At 39.4% G+C, this 16,988-nt stretch overlaps 1 protein-coding gene across 2 annotated transcripts in view; it reads right to left on the bottom strand.

Annotated features, from left to right (window-relative positions):
- Positions 1-1,998: 1,998 nt before the first annotated feature.
- Positions 1,999-16,988, bottom strand: part of PCSK2 (proprotein convertase subtilisin/kexin type 2) — a 117,113-nt gene continuing 102,123 nt past the window's right edge. The window contains exons 9-12 of one of the 2 annotated variants that reach the window (XM_026055946.1): positions 13,846-14,061; positions 12,398-12,498; positions 9,539-9,766; positions 1,999-3,719 (exon numbers count right to left, since the gene is read on the bottom strand). In XM_026055946.1, coding sequence (XP_025911731.1) covers positions 3,233-3,719; positions 9,539-9,766; positions 12,398-12,498; positions 13,846-14,061 — 1,032 coding nt within the window. In that variant the 3' untranslated portion in view covers positions 1,999-3,232. The remainder of the gene's footprint in view (positions 3,720-9,538; positions 9,767-12,397; positions 12,499-13,845; positions 14,062-16,988) is intronic. The other variant, XM_026055947.1, reaches the window with a different exon arrangement.

Below are 16,988 nucleotides of genomic sequence, written 5' to 3' on the forward strand. Positions count from 1 at the left end.
CCTGCTTAACTTGGAGCCTTTGCAGAACATCCCTTGGAGTCAGTGGTGGAGTGTAAGTACCTGTGCAAGGATCTTCCTAGCCTGCGTCCTTAATCTTCTACATCCCATCACATCACACAGCTAACATACAAGTTGGAATTTCTCATCTGTTTTTGAAGATCGTATTTATTTCCCCAAAACACAAGGAATACTAATTACCTTATCAGCATAAAAAGCAGAGCATTAAGAAGTAGTCCCACTCACAGCATATTAGCTCCCATATAACTTCCGATAGGCAATGATGATAGGACCTGCCAGTTTACAACAGCTCTTTATTTTACTCAGATTATAAAACATCATCACAGGGCTTTAGTAACAATGTTCACCTGTTTTAAATCATGAACTTCATTTTCCCCTTTATTATAAATACTAACAAATTAACTTTATTTTCCATCATCAATACCTTAAAAACTTAGTCTAACTGAACATATTTTTCAGTGTTCCCCCGATGCAAAAATCCTGAAGAATTTGAAGTATATCTCTATATTGTATATACACTTAGTTTTATATATGCTTATATCAAAACTCACCATTTCTGTTTATCACTCATTATAGTGATCTTTCACTTAATAAATTATGTCAACATTATGAAAATATGAACAATCATTTAGTTATTTTGCTGCTATATAGGACATTTAATGATTAAACAGAGAATTGCAAAATTACATGAATGCAATGGAAATTAATGTACACATTAATTTAAAATTTCCACATGGACTTTTCTTATTCCAAAACTTTTTCCACATTTTAGACATTCCTTCAATAGCTTCCAGTTGTCTCTGTTTCTTTGAACACATACACACAAAAAGTAATTATGTGTGTGTATATGTATTATACATTGCATACTATATGTAATCCTCTATATTGATAAGCAAATATACATAACATTCACTGAATATACATATCATATATAATATATATGGAGAGAGAGATGCCACAGGTGTGTTGTATGCATTTAGACACACATGTATGCATAAATATATATATATGGCACATTCTTCCCTCCGATATGTATATGCAGCTCTTTCTGAGAACTGTGAGCCTTTCTCAAAACCACCCAATTCCAGACAAAGACACAAACAATCTGTCCGTCAACCCATTTAATTCCAGTGAGTTTTGGTTTATGCCTTGTGAACTCTAATCTGTGGTTTGAAATGGGCCCATCTTGTCCTTGGGTTAGTTTTTAAATCACCAAGTTAAACACATTCGACACTATAATGTATTTGAACAAATAAACAAGAGCATTTGAAAATTAAAAATCACACAGGGCCTGATTCTTCTCTTGCTGACACCTGTTTTATCCAAGTGTGACTCCACTGTCTGTAATGGACCAAGTCTTAATGGATTGCTGCAACACGATGAAGAAGCTATGAACAGTGCGAGCCCGCTTGCCTTGGCCTTATTGTGTAGTTCACATAGACTATAAGTAGGTTGAGCTGTTTTGCATTTGGATTTAGAATAGGCCTCTTATGGAATGATAAAAGATGGATAGTCACTTTAAGGAACAGAATAAAGGATACATTCTTAAATGAAAAGTGTGCACCATATAACCTTTGGGTTATGTTTTTAATTTGTTAGATAAATATTTACTTACTGAATGTGTTTCTATTACTATGTACCTGATTAACCAGGACAGCTCTTATTAAAACATTTTAGATGAATACTCTGCATATTAAAAATACTTAATAAAATTCTGAAACTAGTCACTGCTAAAAAATAGATCTCAGGTCCTGCAAAGATCTTAAGCACCTGCTTAAAATAAGCATTTGACTAGGTCCACTGATGGCATTCACGCTAAGTTAGTGCCTAAATATTTGCAGGATCAAGACCATTTATTATTCAAAGGTTATAATTTGGGATCTCACACCTGAGAACATGTAGTGTTTGCTACCATGAGTAATCCCCATTGAAGAGAATGTGATGTCTTGTGGTAATAACCAGAACAGACTCCAAAGGAGGGAAAGACTGACTTTACTCACATGTGAAAAGTGAAGGTGGGACTAAGTCTTTAGACAGCAAAGAGCAATGACTATGGACAAATCTTCCCAAACACACTACCTTTTATTTCCCATGAAAGCCAACTTTGCATTATACATAAAATAACTTAGGCATCTTTTTCTCCTTAAATATATTTGTATAACACAAAAATAACAAATCTCTATTTTTAAAAATGAAATTTGGATAAAAAATTCCTTCTGGACTGAAACTACATACGTCATTTTTCTCCCACAGCAATTTACTGACAGCCAGGATGTAAACCCCAGAAAACAGGGGTCTGTAATTGGAAATGCTGACACAGCCTTGTCTTATGCTGCTGTAGTATATTTTAGTATAGAGATGAGCAGATGCACTTTTGCACAAAGGTTGCCAGAAATCCTACATCTCATTCCTTATGTGCTGGTTCTGCTGTAAGATGGTAAATTGATTTAAATTGCCAAAATTAAGAAAACAAAATTGAAACTTGTGCTTCTAGAATGCCCTGACCCTGCCTGGCAATGCAGTTCCCTTTATCACACAGCTTTGGCATCACTTCGCCTTCCTTATTGCATGCTTATTGAACCATTCTATGGCTAAAGCGTTAGTATGTTGTAGAAGTGTATATAGTAAGGAAAACTCTAAAAAGAACTGATTTCTGCAAATTAGATTTAAAATTTTTCTTCACCTCTAGATTTTTTTTTTTAGGGTCTAGTCTTACTTTGGTTGAACCCAATGGGGAAAGTCCCACTGAAGTCAATGATGCAAAAGGAGCTGTTAGACATTCAAAGACCTCTCTTTGTGATTCCCTCTCTCACAATAATTTTTAAAAACGGGCCCATTGTCACCAACTGCCAATGTTAAAATTCACTCTTTTTTTAAATACAAACAACATTTACCACAAAAATATGAAGGGAAAAGCCATCAACTTGTTTGCAAGTTATTACCTAACTGTATGACCAAAAGAAAAATCATTTACAGTCACAAACTGTACATAGTATTTTGTAGGGAATGACATATTTGTGGTTTAGAGTAAAAAAAGATTGCTTCAGTGGTAATTAAAATAATCATTGACAAGATCTAAGACTCTAAAATCAAGAAAGTGTGATAGTTTGGCTACAGAGACGATCATTGTAATATGTCTAACACAGACATTCGGATAGTAGAAAGGTGAATAGCGGGATCCGGGGAAGGAACGAGACCATCATGCAGAACAGTGCTAGTTCTTGCTCAGTATACTCTTCAGGCTTCTCTCTACTGCTTCATCTAATTCTTCTTCCAGTTCTTCTTTCTTGGACATGGCCAGTTTGGACTGATAATCTTTTACTATTTGGTCTATATATGGTGCGCTCTGAGTCCCGTGCAACATCAGTGTCCACTCCTTCAGCACGCCCCGCTGTGGCACACTGCCGACAAACCCAATCTCTAAAGCCCAGGTGCCCCTGGGGTCTTCTCCCCAAGTGTGTGTGGTCATGAAAGGCCATTTGTCAAAACCCACCTTGGAGTCGTCATCTCTGGGACGTCGGCTCAGTAAAATGGATTTTGTTCCCATTGGCGAGGTCATGTTGATGTTGAGGTCTCCTCGCCTAGTTGAATTCACAGTTATAACTGCCTGGACATGTTCAAGATATCGGACAAAGTTTTCTTTCCCCTCACAAGCATCAGTTGTAAGGGTGAGGACCAGCTTGCCACTTGATGGTATCTTTCTGGAGATCACAATACAATTAAGCAGATTAAAAGGATATACACATCATGACATGTCTTATTCTAAAACTATATTTAACATCAATATTATAATCTTATATATTATTTAACTTTTAATACCATTCATTATTATTAATACATGAAACATTAAGAAAATAAAAACTGCAAGCCTAGCCAGAAAGAGAACGTTCTGTTTTTATAAAATGGTATTAAAACCTTAAATTGAAAATACATTACAAAATGTACACCTACACAAAGAAAGAAGGAATACAACTAAGAAGTGCAAACTGCTATTTAAGAACTATTAATATATATTTAATAGCTGCCTTTACTAAACATTACTATATTGAGTAATGGCTTAACAATCCTTACATTCACTAAAAGAACCATGAGCAGTCAATCCTATCAGACAGTCACCTTAAAAGACATCAGCAAAGACATGTATCTGGAGTCATGGAGTCAGCTGCACAGAATTTCAGTGCAGTCATATTCAAATCTATTTCCTTGCTCTGATCTGGAAACTAACACAAATGGTGAATCCCAGTTTCAACTGATTTAAATAATTCTTTTCTATTAAAATTGCTATCCTTGAGTTCCCCWGTAGAGGAACACATGCACACAGAAAAGAAGTCAAACTAGTTTACTGAGTTCCTGAAGTGGTGGACCCTGAAGTCACAAATTTCTTGGTTATAATAATTAAGTTCTTACAAAGGCAAACTCACAGTTAACTGAAGGACATTTGTCCTTATGAGGGTGGAAAAAAAACAGAAGCACCAGAAAAGCTAAATCCATGGACAGAATGTAGGCTTAGTCCTGCAATATTTGTTTTGCAAGGGCCCCGTCACCAAACAGAAACAACACCCCTGTTATAGAGGGTCTCCGTTGCTAGAAACAGACGCTTGAGAAGGAATTCTTGAATGTTATCATGCCTGACAGACAGCTGCTTCAGGTAACTAAACAGGAGACACCAAAAGTGATGATGGAGATCTGAAATTTAAAATCCTGCTCTTGTAAGGGAACTGGGGTCTAGGTTCAAGTTAAAGGAGAATTTCTCTTTCCATCAGCATTCCAAGCAATGAAACCCTTCCTAGGGTTACGCACTTCAGCCTCGGCAGATTATTTTCATAATTAGCTGATTCCCCCCACCCCAAAAAAGAATAAAAACAAGTAGGCTGAATTCTGAATGTTCCTGATTTGGAGCAGTGATCTGAACACAAATCTCCCAGAGGCTGACCTAACCATGGGGAGTGCAAGTGGACTCAGCCCTGCTCTGAGCTGGTCATTAACGGATACTCTGTGTTGAAATAGGACATACATTTAACAGCAAAATAAACTATACATTTAAAGCAAGGGGTTTCTGTGGAGAAAGATTAATTGGTGTGTCCTGACTTCAGTGCTGCTTGCTGACACTAACAACAGCTGCTCTCCAAGGCTGCATTAGACTGGTAAATGAGAGCAGGGCAGAGCGTGGGCTGGAGCCCTGCACTGTATGAATTGGTTTTAGTTTGTGGAGCGGTGACTTGCCCGTGATCCCCCCCATTTACCTTCCCTCTCCATCCACATTTCATTCTAGCAGATGATGTTGGTGGGAGCTATAACTGCTATAACCCTTTTGGGCCTTTGGTTACACACGTTGGTCTGTGAAATCACTTGCAGCTATTACAGGTCTCATTAACGTTTGTCAAGAGATGGACTGAACAAAAAAGGAAGCAATGTGACGCCAGCCAGTGCTCTCCCCTTCCCGCGCGCTGGGCACCTGCCAGGCGGTTACTCCCCAAGCGCGTCAAGAAAACGTGGGAGGCAGCAGCAGTTCCACAGCTTGCCTCCAAGGGGAGGCCAGGACGAGAGGCGAGAGCCTGCTGGAGGAAAGCGGGGTACGTTGGCACCTTCCCAGCTCTCACAGAGGAGGCCAGAAGCCCGTCACGCACCGAGCAGCAGTCGCGCTCAGGCCCGCACCGCTGGCCCGGCGGCACTGGCGCCCGGCCCGGGAGCAGTGCAATAGCGCCCTGCCGGCAGGCGAGGGCCTGCTGCACCTCTCTGGGCTCGGGATTCGACTAGCAATTACCAAGTACCTCAGGAACTGCCTACCAAATAGCATAAATAGCAAAGAACAAAATTCCGTGCGTCTTCACCATCAGTGTGCTGTGAGTAGTGGCTCAAAGAAGCCTGCCTAAAAGGAAAAATCCTTAAAAGGCAGGAATTACTGCAATCCTTTAGAAAGGGAAAAAGCCACAAAAAACTCCAGTCAGTTTGTTATTATCTCCTTCAGTGTTTGTAATTAATACTCAGATGTATGCTGTATTCTTGTACATGAACTTCTTACTGACATACAATGTTTGATGTATCACTTTTTTTTTTTTTTAAGCATTACTCATTCAGGATTAAAGACCTATAAATTTAAAAGGTAAGTACTTGTTTATATTTCTACAGCTCTTGAATAAAGCTGGCATTTTATTAACTATGTATGATAGTTACAGAGCAAGATGAAGTGACAGCCTTTGTTCATTATTTTTAAACACTCACTTCTTTTCAAAAGAAATGAGTGCTATAAGTACAAATCCAACTGTTTCCCTTTCCTAATGAAATAGTGCATTCTTCAGAGTCCAGTGAAAGCACTTCACTTGAGCCTGATTTCCAGGAATTCTTTTCTTCCTGAAATAAATTCCAGGCATTACAGTTCGATACATTGCTAATTGGCTCAGGCCAGCCTCTGCTTCCCCTTTAATAAAGTATTGTCTTCTCAGGACTCCTTACAGAGTAAAAAGACTTTCAGGCCCAGATCCTCAAGGCATTTAAAAACCCATATTAAACAGAAAAATCTGTGTTGTTCTGAATCTTATATATGCCCTGGAGCAGAAGCTGGTATAACATAAACATTGTATAGCTAAAAGATTTGAACATTTGAGTATAATAGCCTCAGGATTTATTTTGTATCCCAAAGTGCAAGGAAAATGTACTATAAGCCAGCCAGAGGTGAAGGATCGTAATCTCATAGTTGCCTTACACTTGCAATTTCTCTGCATGGGAACTATCACCTCATTTTGCAGACTCCCATTGGGCAGTGGTAACTTTGTGCAAACTGGAGAATTAAATGCTTGAGAAATTAATCCCGGCAGGATTACTAGCATTGTCCTCAAAGGCATCTGAACTGGCATGGTCTCAGAGCAATCTCACACCGCAGACAAAGATTTGTTAAACAGCGCTTCATTCTGAAAGTTATGATAAACGCTTTCTATCTCCTTCAGTAAATGAAGGAGGACCCCAGAGGACAAGTCTTTTTTATCTATCAACACCAAACCCCAAAGAAATAACAAAACAGCAGTGTTACAACACCATCTATTCTGTAGACAGCCTGCCAGCTGCTCCCTCCACCTTCTGAGTGCTGCAGTGCAAAAGTTATCTCATCTCTCTAAAGCACAGCAGAACAGGCTTGATCTGTTTCCGCCTTTGCTATTAATTAGGATGCAATTCTCTCTGCTTCACTAGACTAATTACAATAGTCCAGGTGAATTTCCCCAAAGAAACAAAAATAACTTAAAACAAAGGGGACAAAAAAGCCTGACAGGAAAGGAGCAGAAGAGATGTTTTTCCCACATTCATCACAGCCTATAGCTGTTCAATTGCAGTATACATATTCATTTTTGCATGAAATGTAATATCCAGTTACACAGATCAGCAGGGAGACCTAGCCATTTTTCAGAAGCACACTCCTGTGCCTCTGTTCCTCAGCTAATGAACTATGATTGAGTTAAATCATCTCTGTAGCTCCCTGGACCAGCCAGAATCATAGACTTGTCCAATTTTTTTTCTTTTTGCTGACCCAACAAAAATCCCTTTTCACGGAAAGTTGCTATTGCTAACAAGCGTTTCTATAGTCAGCAGAGAAATGCTGCACTTTAAATATTGATTACTTTCAGCTCACCACATATTCTAGGCATTAAATTCTTCTCTGGCCTGTTTCTGCTAATTGACAATGTTGCTATGGTACATGCCACTGTATCAGCTGCTTACCTACCTAAATATAGAAAATGTTGCTGCAACAATGCCAGACTGGAAAAATAAACCAATTAACCATGGCAGAAGTACAGCGTCAGTTTTCATCTCCAAGGATTCTCTGGAGATGCTGGGACCTGACAAGTTTCACTTATAATGTAATTCAAAAAATGTAGATGTTGCAAGTCATGAGGTTTATTATCTCCTGTCAGAGATATTTTCATTGGGAGACATAAATATTATAGCAGTACTATTAACATACAGCTGTATCAGATAATTATAGAAGGGGCACCTACACATAATGCACACTAATACTTTATTGCAGTAGATTTAGGCTTTTCCAAGGCTTAGGTAGTGCCTGACTCAGTTGGAAAAAACTTCACTGCTGTCTATGCTTTTAAAATCTCTTCTTTACAAATGCATGTGCTCTAAGCACGGAGCCTGTTCTGGGTGTTGCTCTCAGAAGAGAGTTAGTGCATTTCTGAACTCTGGAGCTTTTCAGAGAATCACAGCCATAGAGAAGCCTTACTGCAGCTCAAGATTCCTGGGATGGAGGAAATGCCCTGCCATCATCAAGGGAAAGCAAGTTTTCTGAAAGCACCATGACTTCTGCTTTTCTATCCAACACTCCTTTCAGTAGCAGAAACTGGACTGAAAAACAAAGGCAGAAGGAGACGATAATACTACATAGTACTTGCCCCACTCTTGCTCAGTCTGCTCCCAAATACATCTACCACATTGCCTAATGGATGCAGCCAAATCTACAGAATGAAATTCTCTCTTTTCCTGTAAAGCAATCTCCATTTCAATAAATAGGGCTGTACTAAGGTAAATGAGATGGTTTGTCTTCATAAACACAGTCTGCATGTAAATTATGAATAAGCTAGAGACAGCTCAAAATTAGTTTCAGCACTCTCATTTGTTACCTATCTGTGAGCATGTGTGGGCCAGATAAATTAAACTCAGATCTCAGCTGTAGAACCTTGGATCCTGCAAATACAAATCTGTTGGGAGCAAACCTGTTCTTTGCCTGGCTGAGCTATGTGCCAGGGTGGCATGTTGGTTTACTTTCTTTTTCCAGTAGAATAATGCCTTCAAAAATGGCACTGAAAAGTCAAATTTCAAATGTTATAGACATAAATTGGCCATCATCAGGTTAGAATTTCAAATAATTAAATTGAACTATAGCTGTTGTAGTCAGTTAGTATTAATTCATTCACTTGTTGACTCACTCAGTTTAGCACATGAAGGTAATCAGAAAATAATTTGACTACCTATCCTGCAATTAGAGATGTGAAGAACATAAACCAAACACAATTAAATGGTGAAATGTTCAAACTGAATCCCTGATACCTGTAGGTGACTGCTTCAGTCTTCTGGAGATAAAACTGTTTACTGGAATAGGTCACAAGGAGATATAACCTGGCTAAGAGATAAATTATTTTTGGCAGCACTGTGGCAGCCCCAAGTAATTTACTTGGTTTAAGGTGCCAGCCTCCCAGATTTTTACTTGTGCACATGCTCTTTTTTCACACAAGCTTTGCCACAGACGTACTTGTGAGTGATCAGGAAAAATAGATGCTGCTTTTAATACTACTGGCATTAGCAATGACTCTACAGATCATCCAGGATTTGAAAAATCATAATAGCTTATTTATTAATTTATTGAAATATCTGGATTGTGACTGATAACATTAGGCTTTCTTAGAAAAAAATTGTTCAGTATATTTCTCTGATCATCTATTTCTTTGTTAAGGCACTTGCACGCTTATGGTCTCTTAAATGCCTGGAAAAAAAGCAAAATCCATAAACTAGACTATTCACTTACTCAGGTTCCTGTATTGACCCTCCAACACAGTGGAATCTCTCAGGAACAGTCTTCCAGTCTTTTGCCATCTTAACCATTGCTCCTGCATCTAGGACGCCATAGCCAAACAAATGGTTGAATTCCAGCCCAACACCATTTCTACGCCACTGATGAACCTCATCATGAAGCTGGTTCCTTTTGGAGGTGAGCACTGTCAAATGCTGCATGTCTCTCCATGTCAGATCCAAGCTGTGGAAGAGCAGCATGGAAAACAGTATTTCTAAGCAGATATTAAAGAAAGATAGTGTGTTTGAGTATGCATTTTGGTAAAATTTGCTTCTATGAATCACACAGAAAATGTATCTACATACATATCAATAATAAAGCTTCTTTTGATTTCAGTGGGAACAAGAATAGGTTTTAATTGCATAGAACTTCACATATTCCCCAAAATTACATAATCATTTCTGATTGTTTCCCTGTTCTTAAAAGCAACTGATTTCAACTACACACTATATATCCCCCATGCAATTTTTAAGCTAATAAAGTGAGTGGTACATTACGCCAGACCCTGAACAGAATTAAAAAAAAAAAAAAAAAAAAAAGATGATGACAGAATATAGCCTAGCTTTCCTCTTATATCTTCCCCTTGCTTCCATGTCTGCTTCTCCTGCTTTTCCCCTAGACCTTCCAAGGTTCTCCCAGAGCAGCCCTGATCTGATGGAGCCAGTGGGCTATAAAAAGCAAGGCCTTAGGAATTCCACTGGACTGTGAATATGGACATACAGGCTGTGGGTGGCTGTGAATTTACATTTTAAGGTATGATAGAGGTTTGTCACCCATGATGTACTAGCATGGATGAAGTACAGTAATGTTTGTCTAGATTAGATGATCATTTTTCATCACCAGCTCTTGTCTTCCTAGATTCACAGTGATTATGATGATAGGAAGGGCATTTATAAGTTCTTATTCTGAAAACTTTAGAACTGAAATTCTAATTCTACATAACCGAAGTTATTCCAGTCATTTTATGATGAACTCTTTCAACATTACAATATGTCTGATTCAAACCATCAACCTAAAAGGATCTGCTTCTCAGTTTTCTGTGCCCCAAGTAATAAGCACGTGCGCAGGCTGAATGTACACCAGAACAGCCAATTATTTAAACATTTTCAAGGTGACACAAGATAGCTGAAAACCAGCTATAACTTGCATCATTCTTCCTGAAACCTTTTAAGAGCTCCCTGCTAAGTATCTTAAAATTATACTTTTCAGCTCACAGATTAGCTTGCATTTTAGAGACACATCAGACCTGTACTACAAATGAGCTGAGAGACATGGTGGGAGGTCTGCACATGGAATCGTCAGCCTTCCTGTGAAGGCTAGCGTAACCCATCCAGGGCAATTCTACACAATACAATGAAAGTTTAAAAGAGCCAGCCTGGAAGAAGATAGGAGACAATTACAATTCTTTTTTTTTTCTTTCTTTCTTCTCAGCAAAGGCTACCAAACCAATCGCAAAGCAGAGGTATTAGCCTAACTTCCACTCGTGACAGTTTGGCGAGATTAATTCCAGTCTTCGTGGATAGCCCAGATGAAGAGGAATGATAATTATTACTGAGATATTAAGATTTTAGTCCAGGTTAAACATGCAGTCATCAGAAAATTCCTTAAGCCTTTATATTTTTATGGCCATATTAATTTATTACATTGTGGCTGTCCCACCGAACAAACTTGATAGTAAAAGGATTGATCATCCAAAGTTCAGCATTTGGCATGGGTGTTTTATATGTATAAAACTGGAGCAATTAAACTCAGCCTGAGTCATGCTCTGAGCACAACAATCACGGCTCTACTAATGATACAATACACTCATACACTTTGTCTCCTCTGCCAAATCTTCATTCTTCTGCATACTGTCAAAGAAAACTATGTATATAGTGCTCACTCCATGCTGTGCTTGCAGCAACTAAAGCTGTGTAACTTTGATCAAATGTTGTCTCACTTCATAAAGCAGTTTAACGCAAAAGGAAACAGATAGTATATGTTATTTTAAGGAAGTTTTCCTAATCATTAGAAAACAAGATAATGAAATAAGATATACAAGAGGTTTCCAATGTCATGAATAGCATGAAGAAGGTAAATAAAGAATAGATATTTACTCTTTCACTGAACAGAGGAATTATGTAGCACCCAAGCAGATGACCAGCAATGAGAAAACAAACCAAAGGAAGTATTTCTCCACCCCTCTAAAAATTATTATTACTTTGGAACTCATTGCCACAGGATGATACAGATGCCAAATGTACAGACAAGTTGAAAAAGGGTCAGATAAATCCAAGGAAGACAAATCTGCCTGTGCCTATTAAACAGGATAGGCTAGATACCCCCTCTTCAAACAACTGACTGCCAAAGCTGCTCGGTGAAAGATCACTCTACATCCCTGTTTTTTATACTCTCCCCTATGCATCCACCATTGCAGACAGAACGTGGCACAGGATGAACTCCTGGCTGATACTGTAGGTTCATTCTTGTTTTTGTGAACTGGACGTTCCCCACTGGAGAAGTGGAGAAATGCAAACAGAGCATTAACTGAAATAATCTCTCCCTCAGACAGTGCTAGAGAAGCCAAACCCCTGAAAGGTGTGGGTATAGAGGACACAGAGAGTGAGCGAGTCAGCCAAAATGTGTCTGTTTTTTGCTTTTGGCAAGACTGAAGCTCCATCTGTAAGTTACCACGCATGTCACTACTGTATCAGGCATCCTGTTAGCTGTTCTAGCCCCCGTGCCCCAGGCAGCTGGCTTATATGACAAACAACATAAAACAAACACCAAACCCCCTGCTCTCCTGAGCTCACAAAGAATTTCTTAACAGCATACTTAGCCTCCAGGGCCAAGGCGAACACTCCAGCTGCCTCAGGGGCAGCTGCAGACGTTCCCGAGTGACGGAGAGTGCAGTTGCCATACAAATCCGTTGTAGCCTGTAATGATATTAGAGTTAATTAATGAAACCAGCTAGTCCATTTTCCTGGGGGCTACAGACTCAGAAAAGTACAGAAAGTGCAGTTTGTGCCCTTGCTCTTTGGAATAATTGTGTATTTGTTCTTAGGATCCTGATAATCTGTTTTCTTCTTGGAATAGTGTATTTTAAAACACAATATGACATAGTTAGAGAAGTCAGGAATACAAGAATAGATTATAATGTAAGAAAACAATGTTCATTAACACTTAGAACTCATAAACTCATACAGATGTCATTTATTTCCTATAAACACTGTTTAATCAAAGGCCTTAAATTCTCCTGTGGTTATCAGGATGATTTGAAATTTGAATTTTTAACAATATTGAAATTTCTAACATTGGTGCAACTGCAGAACCAACAGCAGTAATCTTCTATCTTCTATATAGATTAGTCACTAGAACAGATCTGAAAGATACCCTAGGAGTACATTTTATGGTGATAATTATAAAAGGCGACACAGATCATCTTGGCTGATATTAGCGCATAGCAGAAACCAGTATTTTTCCATCTGCTACTGCACACAGGATGCTACAATACGTCTTTATTTGGGGTTTGAGACAGGGCTGAAGAAAATGTATAGCAGCTTTTGGCAAAGGCCAACCTTGAGTTATTACACCTGAATTTTTCATTCTGTGAATTAGACTATATCCTGGATAGTCTGAAAACACTGATAAGAACAATGACTGGTTACTGGAAGAGAATCCCAGTTATACATGAACAGAAAGCGTGTATTTTCCAGTAGTAAGTTTGGCCCTGTAAAGGACTGAACCCTTGAATATGATGCTCCACACTGATCTCAATATGAGACTGTATCTCTGAGGGTAGTCTGAACCCCCACTTTTCCTCTGCAGGCAAGTGACTGTCTTTCTGTTCTGTACAGCTTCTAGCACAGCGGAAGTCTGGTTCGTGTCTGCTCTGCTGGTACAATTAGGTATGATCTCAACTAACATACAGATGATCTCTGTTGATGTCAGCACAGACTTCAACACTTTTCATTTAGATTGTATTAGAGACCTTTTGTCACCCTGTCCTCTGGAAAGTGGGAAATTGAACTTTTAAATCAGTAAAGATTTCTGATAAAGGAAAGCACCAACTTTAAGAAGATATAAAATATGGAAGATCATTGCTATTCTTAATACTAATCCCACATCTCCTCAGCTGACAGTTTTGGCATGATCAGGTACTGCAGATGAGAAAATATCCATCTCAACAAAGCAACATCTGCTGCTCCAAAGCAGACAGAGATGTAATAAGTCGTGGGAGTGCACAAAGACAGCAGCAACAGCACAATAATATCTGGACTCACCACGCCAGCCTCTGGATTTCTCTTCCTCCCATTACTAAAGGTGGAGGCCAAGGTTGAAGAGCAGCTTTCATCATACAAAGCTGTCCGTCCGTCGTTTATAGCAGAATTGATGGAGATAGTCCACATGCTCGATGCATAACCATCACAGTTACAGTCATCGTAGCTGCCCCCATCTCCAGAGGCCCAGACATAGATGCTTCCTTTGCCACTCCGGCCCTGTGATAGGGAAAAATTGACCCTCTTGGGTTAAATTGCAAATAGGAAATAACACCCAGTTTAAACTGCATATCTAATCATGAAGCTAGGCATCTATAAAGGAGAAAACTGGTCCAAACAAAATGTACATCAACTATAAGCTGAAATAACATGGACTTGTGCAGATTTTTTAAATCCAGTTAGCTGGCAACCACAGACAGTTTTACAGCCTTATGTAGACAGAGCATTTCCATTTAGCTCCTGTTTTGCTTGACACCCTGAAAGCTTCTGTGCCAGAAGCTAAAATGTTTTATGGATTCATTTGTGTTTATGTCGAGCTCTAAGTACTAYGAGGAAAGTGTTCCTCTAAAAGGGATATAGGTCATCTCACTTACTGGGTTTCTAAGATACGATTAAGTCCAAGCAATGGCTAAAAAACTCTGCAAAACTGGCAACTTTTTCTCTTGATAGACCTCCTCCCTAGGTACCATCGACTTATAACTGTTTTTCTGACAAACCAGACTCTACTACCAAGCAAAAAATAGAGTTGAGACCATATGAATCATCTACAGAAAGATGTTCTACCAATTACACTGAAAAGTCTAGAGATGGATGGGAGAGACTGAAGCTGATGGGCATCTATAAAGGCTAGGTCCTTCCCATTAATTAAAGGAAAGAAATTTCTAACTTCTCCCTCACTTCCAGACAGGCAAGGAGTGGGAAGGGATCAAATCAGCTGTTTCTTCTCACCCCATACTAAGAAAGAGGTAGAAGCTGCCTGGAAGAGACCTGAGAACACTGACACTCCAAGAAAAAAATCAGTGCTACTGAAACCAAAGCTCAGATCTCCCACTGMGTCCAACATAGCCACGATTCACTCTGTGTGTAGCCTAATGCAATCCAATGTTTACTCCTAACAGCATCAGGAGGGCACAAGGCCTCAATTCATCATACCATTTATGTGCATTGGGCAGAAGATGAAAAAAATTCTTTTTCGGCCTCTTCATTGTCCAGCATGAAATGGACACTAAAGAACATACAAATATAGCACCTTGCAATGGTATTCTAATAGGGAACCTTTCCTGCCAGGAATTTAAATCAAATCTGAGCTCCCAGCAGTAGCTCCTATTCTTCATCATACCCCACTGAACAGAGCAACCTCATTATTTTAAGCGCATTAGTGTGTTGCATTATAACCCAGTGAACTGCACAGCAGGTTTGCTGCCACTGGGGTACATAACACCTCAGGACAGAGATTTTCGTAATAATGATTATGACTATGAAACAGCTTATTGAAATCAGCTTAAGAACACGCACAAAGATCTGAGATCGATCACTTGAGTTTTAAGGGAGGAGGATACTGTTGCAAAAATCTGTAAGAACATAATCATTCCAGGATTTTTTTTTAAAGAACATCATAATGAGAACCATTATGCATTTTTTCCCCTTTCATTTTTTACATATCCCACCTCATGCTCTGAGTGCTGTTACCCTGTGGGACCAAAACTTGGTCTTTGGACTCATTTCATAGGCTACATCACAGGTTTGCCATCATGCCCACATTACACCATCACACCACCTTGACAAATCTGTCTCCTTTGGACAACCTCAGCTGCAGCTACAGCATATTGCTGTCTGCCCAAAAAGGCAGGCTGCTGCCCAAAGCAGACAGCAGGTGGTTGCTGGTGCCAGGAATGGGACACTTGGCATGTATGGACTCTGTTCTTAAACATCTGTTTTTTCCCAGGCATTATACTGGGAGATCAGACACTTTATTTTCATGTGATGAATTCAGGACAGTAGTTTGGTGTCTGGAAGTTGGACCCGGCGGTGTTCAGCACGGGGATGCTTAAGCAGACTTAGCCCTGCTCCGCATATTGCTCAACACTGCCAAAACTGGGTATTCTTGCAAAGTATTACATCCCACAAGCAAAAGTTGTGGCAGAATGGCAGAAAACAGGTGTAACAGATTGTAGGGAGTGGAACAGGCTGAATCTGTAGAGGAACTGAAATTTGGACCTTAGTTCATGAGTTCATGTGTGGAGTTAGACTGTAGCCTACTGTGTGCTGATGGGGACAGGTTTTATGCATGTAATTACTGCAATGTGAGAATGGCCTCAGGATATCGCTTCTATGAGAGGTCACATCCACAATGCTAAGGGTTAAAAAAAGTAATTCACCTCTTAATACTCCAATTTCAATTGCCTTTCCCTTTCAGCCAGCACTGGAAATAGAAGCAATCGACCACCACAGGAGTAGCTCAACTGCATGACTAGCAAGGATAATCAGTGCTTGTTTGGTTACGTTTCCACAGTCAGGCCTGCATGGGTCTGGACAGTTTGAACAGGCAAACTGTTTGTTGACTGTCCTCATCCACCATTTAAAGTACCAGGCAGAAATATATGATTTCAAGAAAAGTGAATTTTCAATAATTAGCATAGTACTAGTCTAAAACAGAAGAAAATCTCAGGAAGGTCAACTAAGTGTCACATTTAATGCCAAATGAAAGCTCCCTTTTGCATCTCAAACTCATATGAACCTCAAGAATTTCAGTGGTGTCACTCAACATGAGCTGCTCTAAATTTAGGCCAGAAACAGGACTGGAGAAGGTGCTAGTAATACACACTAGAAATACCAGAGGAAGCTTGAAGGAAGATTTGGAAAGAAGAGACAAGACTAGCAAGATAATGGAGTTAATATGTTTTAAGAGTTTATTTCCTCCAGCATCCTGCTGAAAGCTGTTCACTTCTTCAAAACATTATGCATAGTGGGGCACCTACACTTCTGACCCATCTGAAGCTATAACTCACACTCACAGCTGAAGGTGGATCTTCGTGCATTTATTACTAGCCTAAAAGATGCCTGTCTCTCAATTCAAGCTAAGCTAGAATTAATCTTGGGCAAGGCTATATGCTGGGAAAGTCACAGACATCTACTGAGAAGCTCTC

Source organism: Apteryx rowi, unplaced genomic scaffold (assembly GCF_003343035.1).
Source record: "Apteryx rowi isolate R43461 unplaced genomic scaffold, aptRow1 scaffold_128, whole genome shotgun sequence".
NCBI lineage: Eukaryota > Metazoa > Chordata > Aves > Apterygiformes > Apterygidae > Apteryx > Apteryx rowi.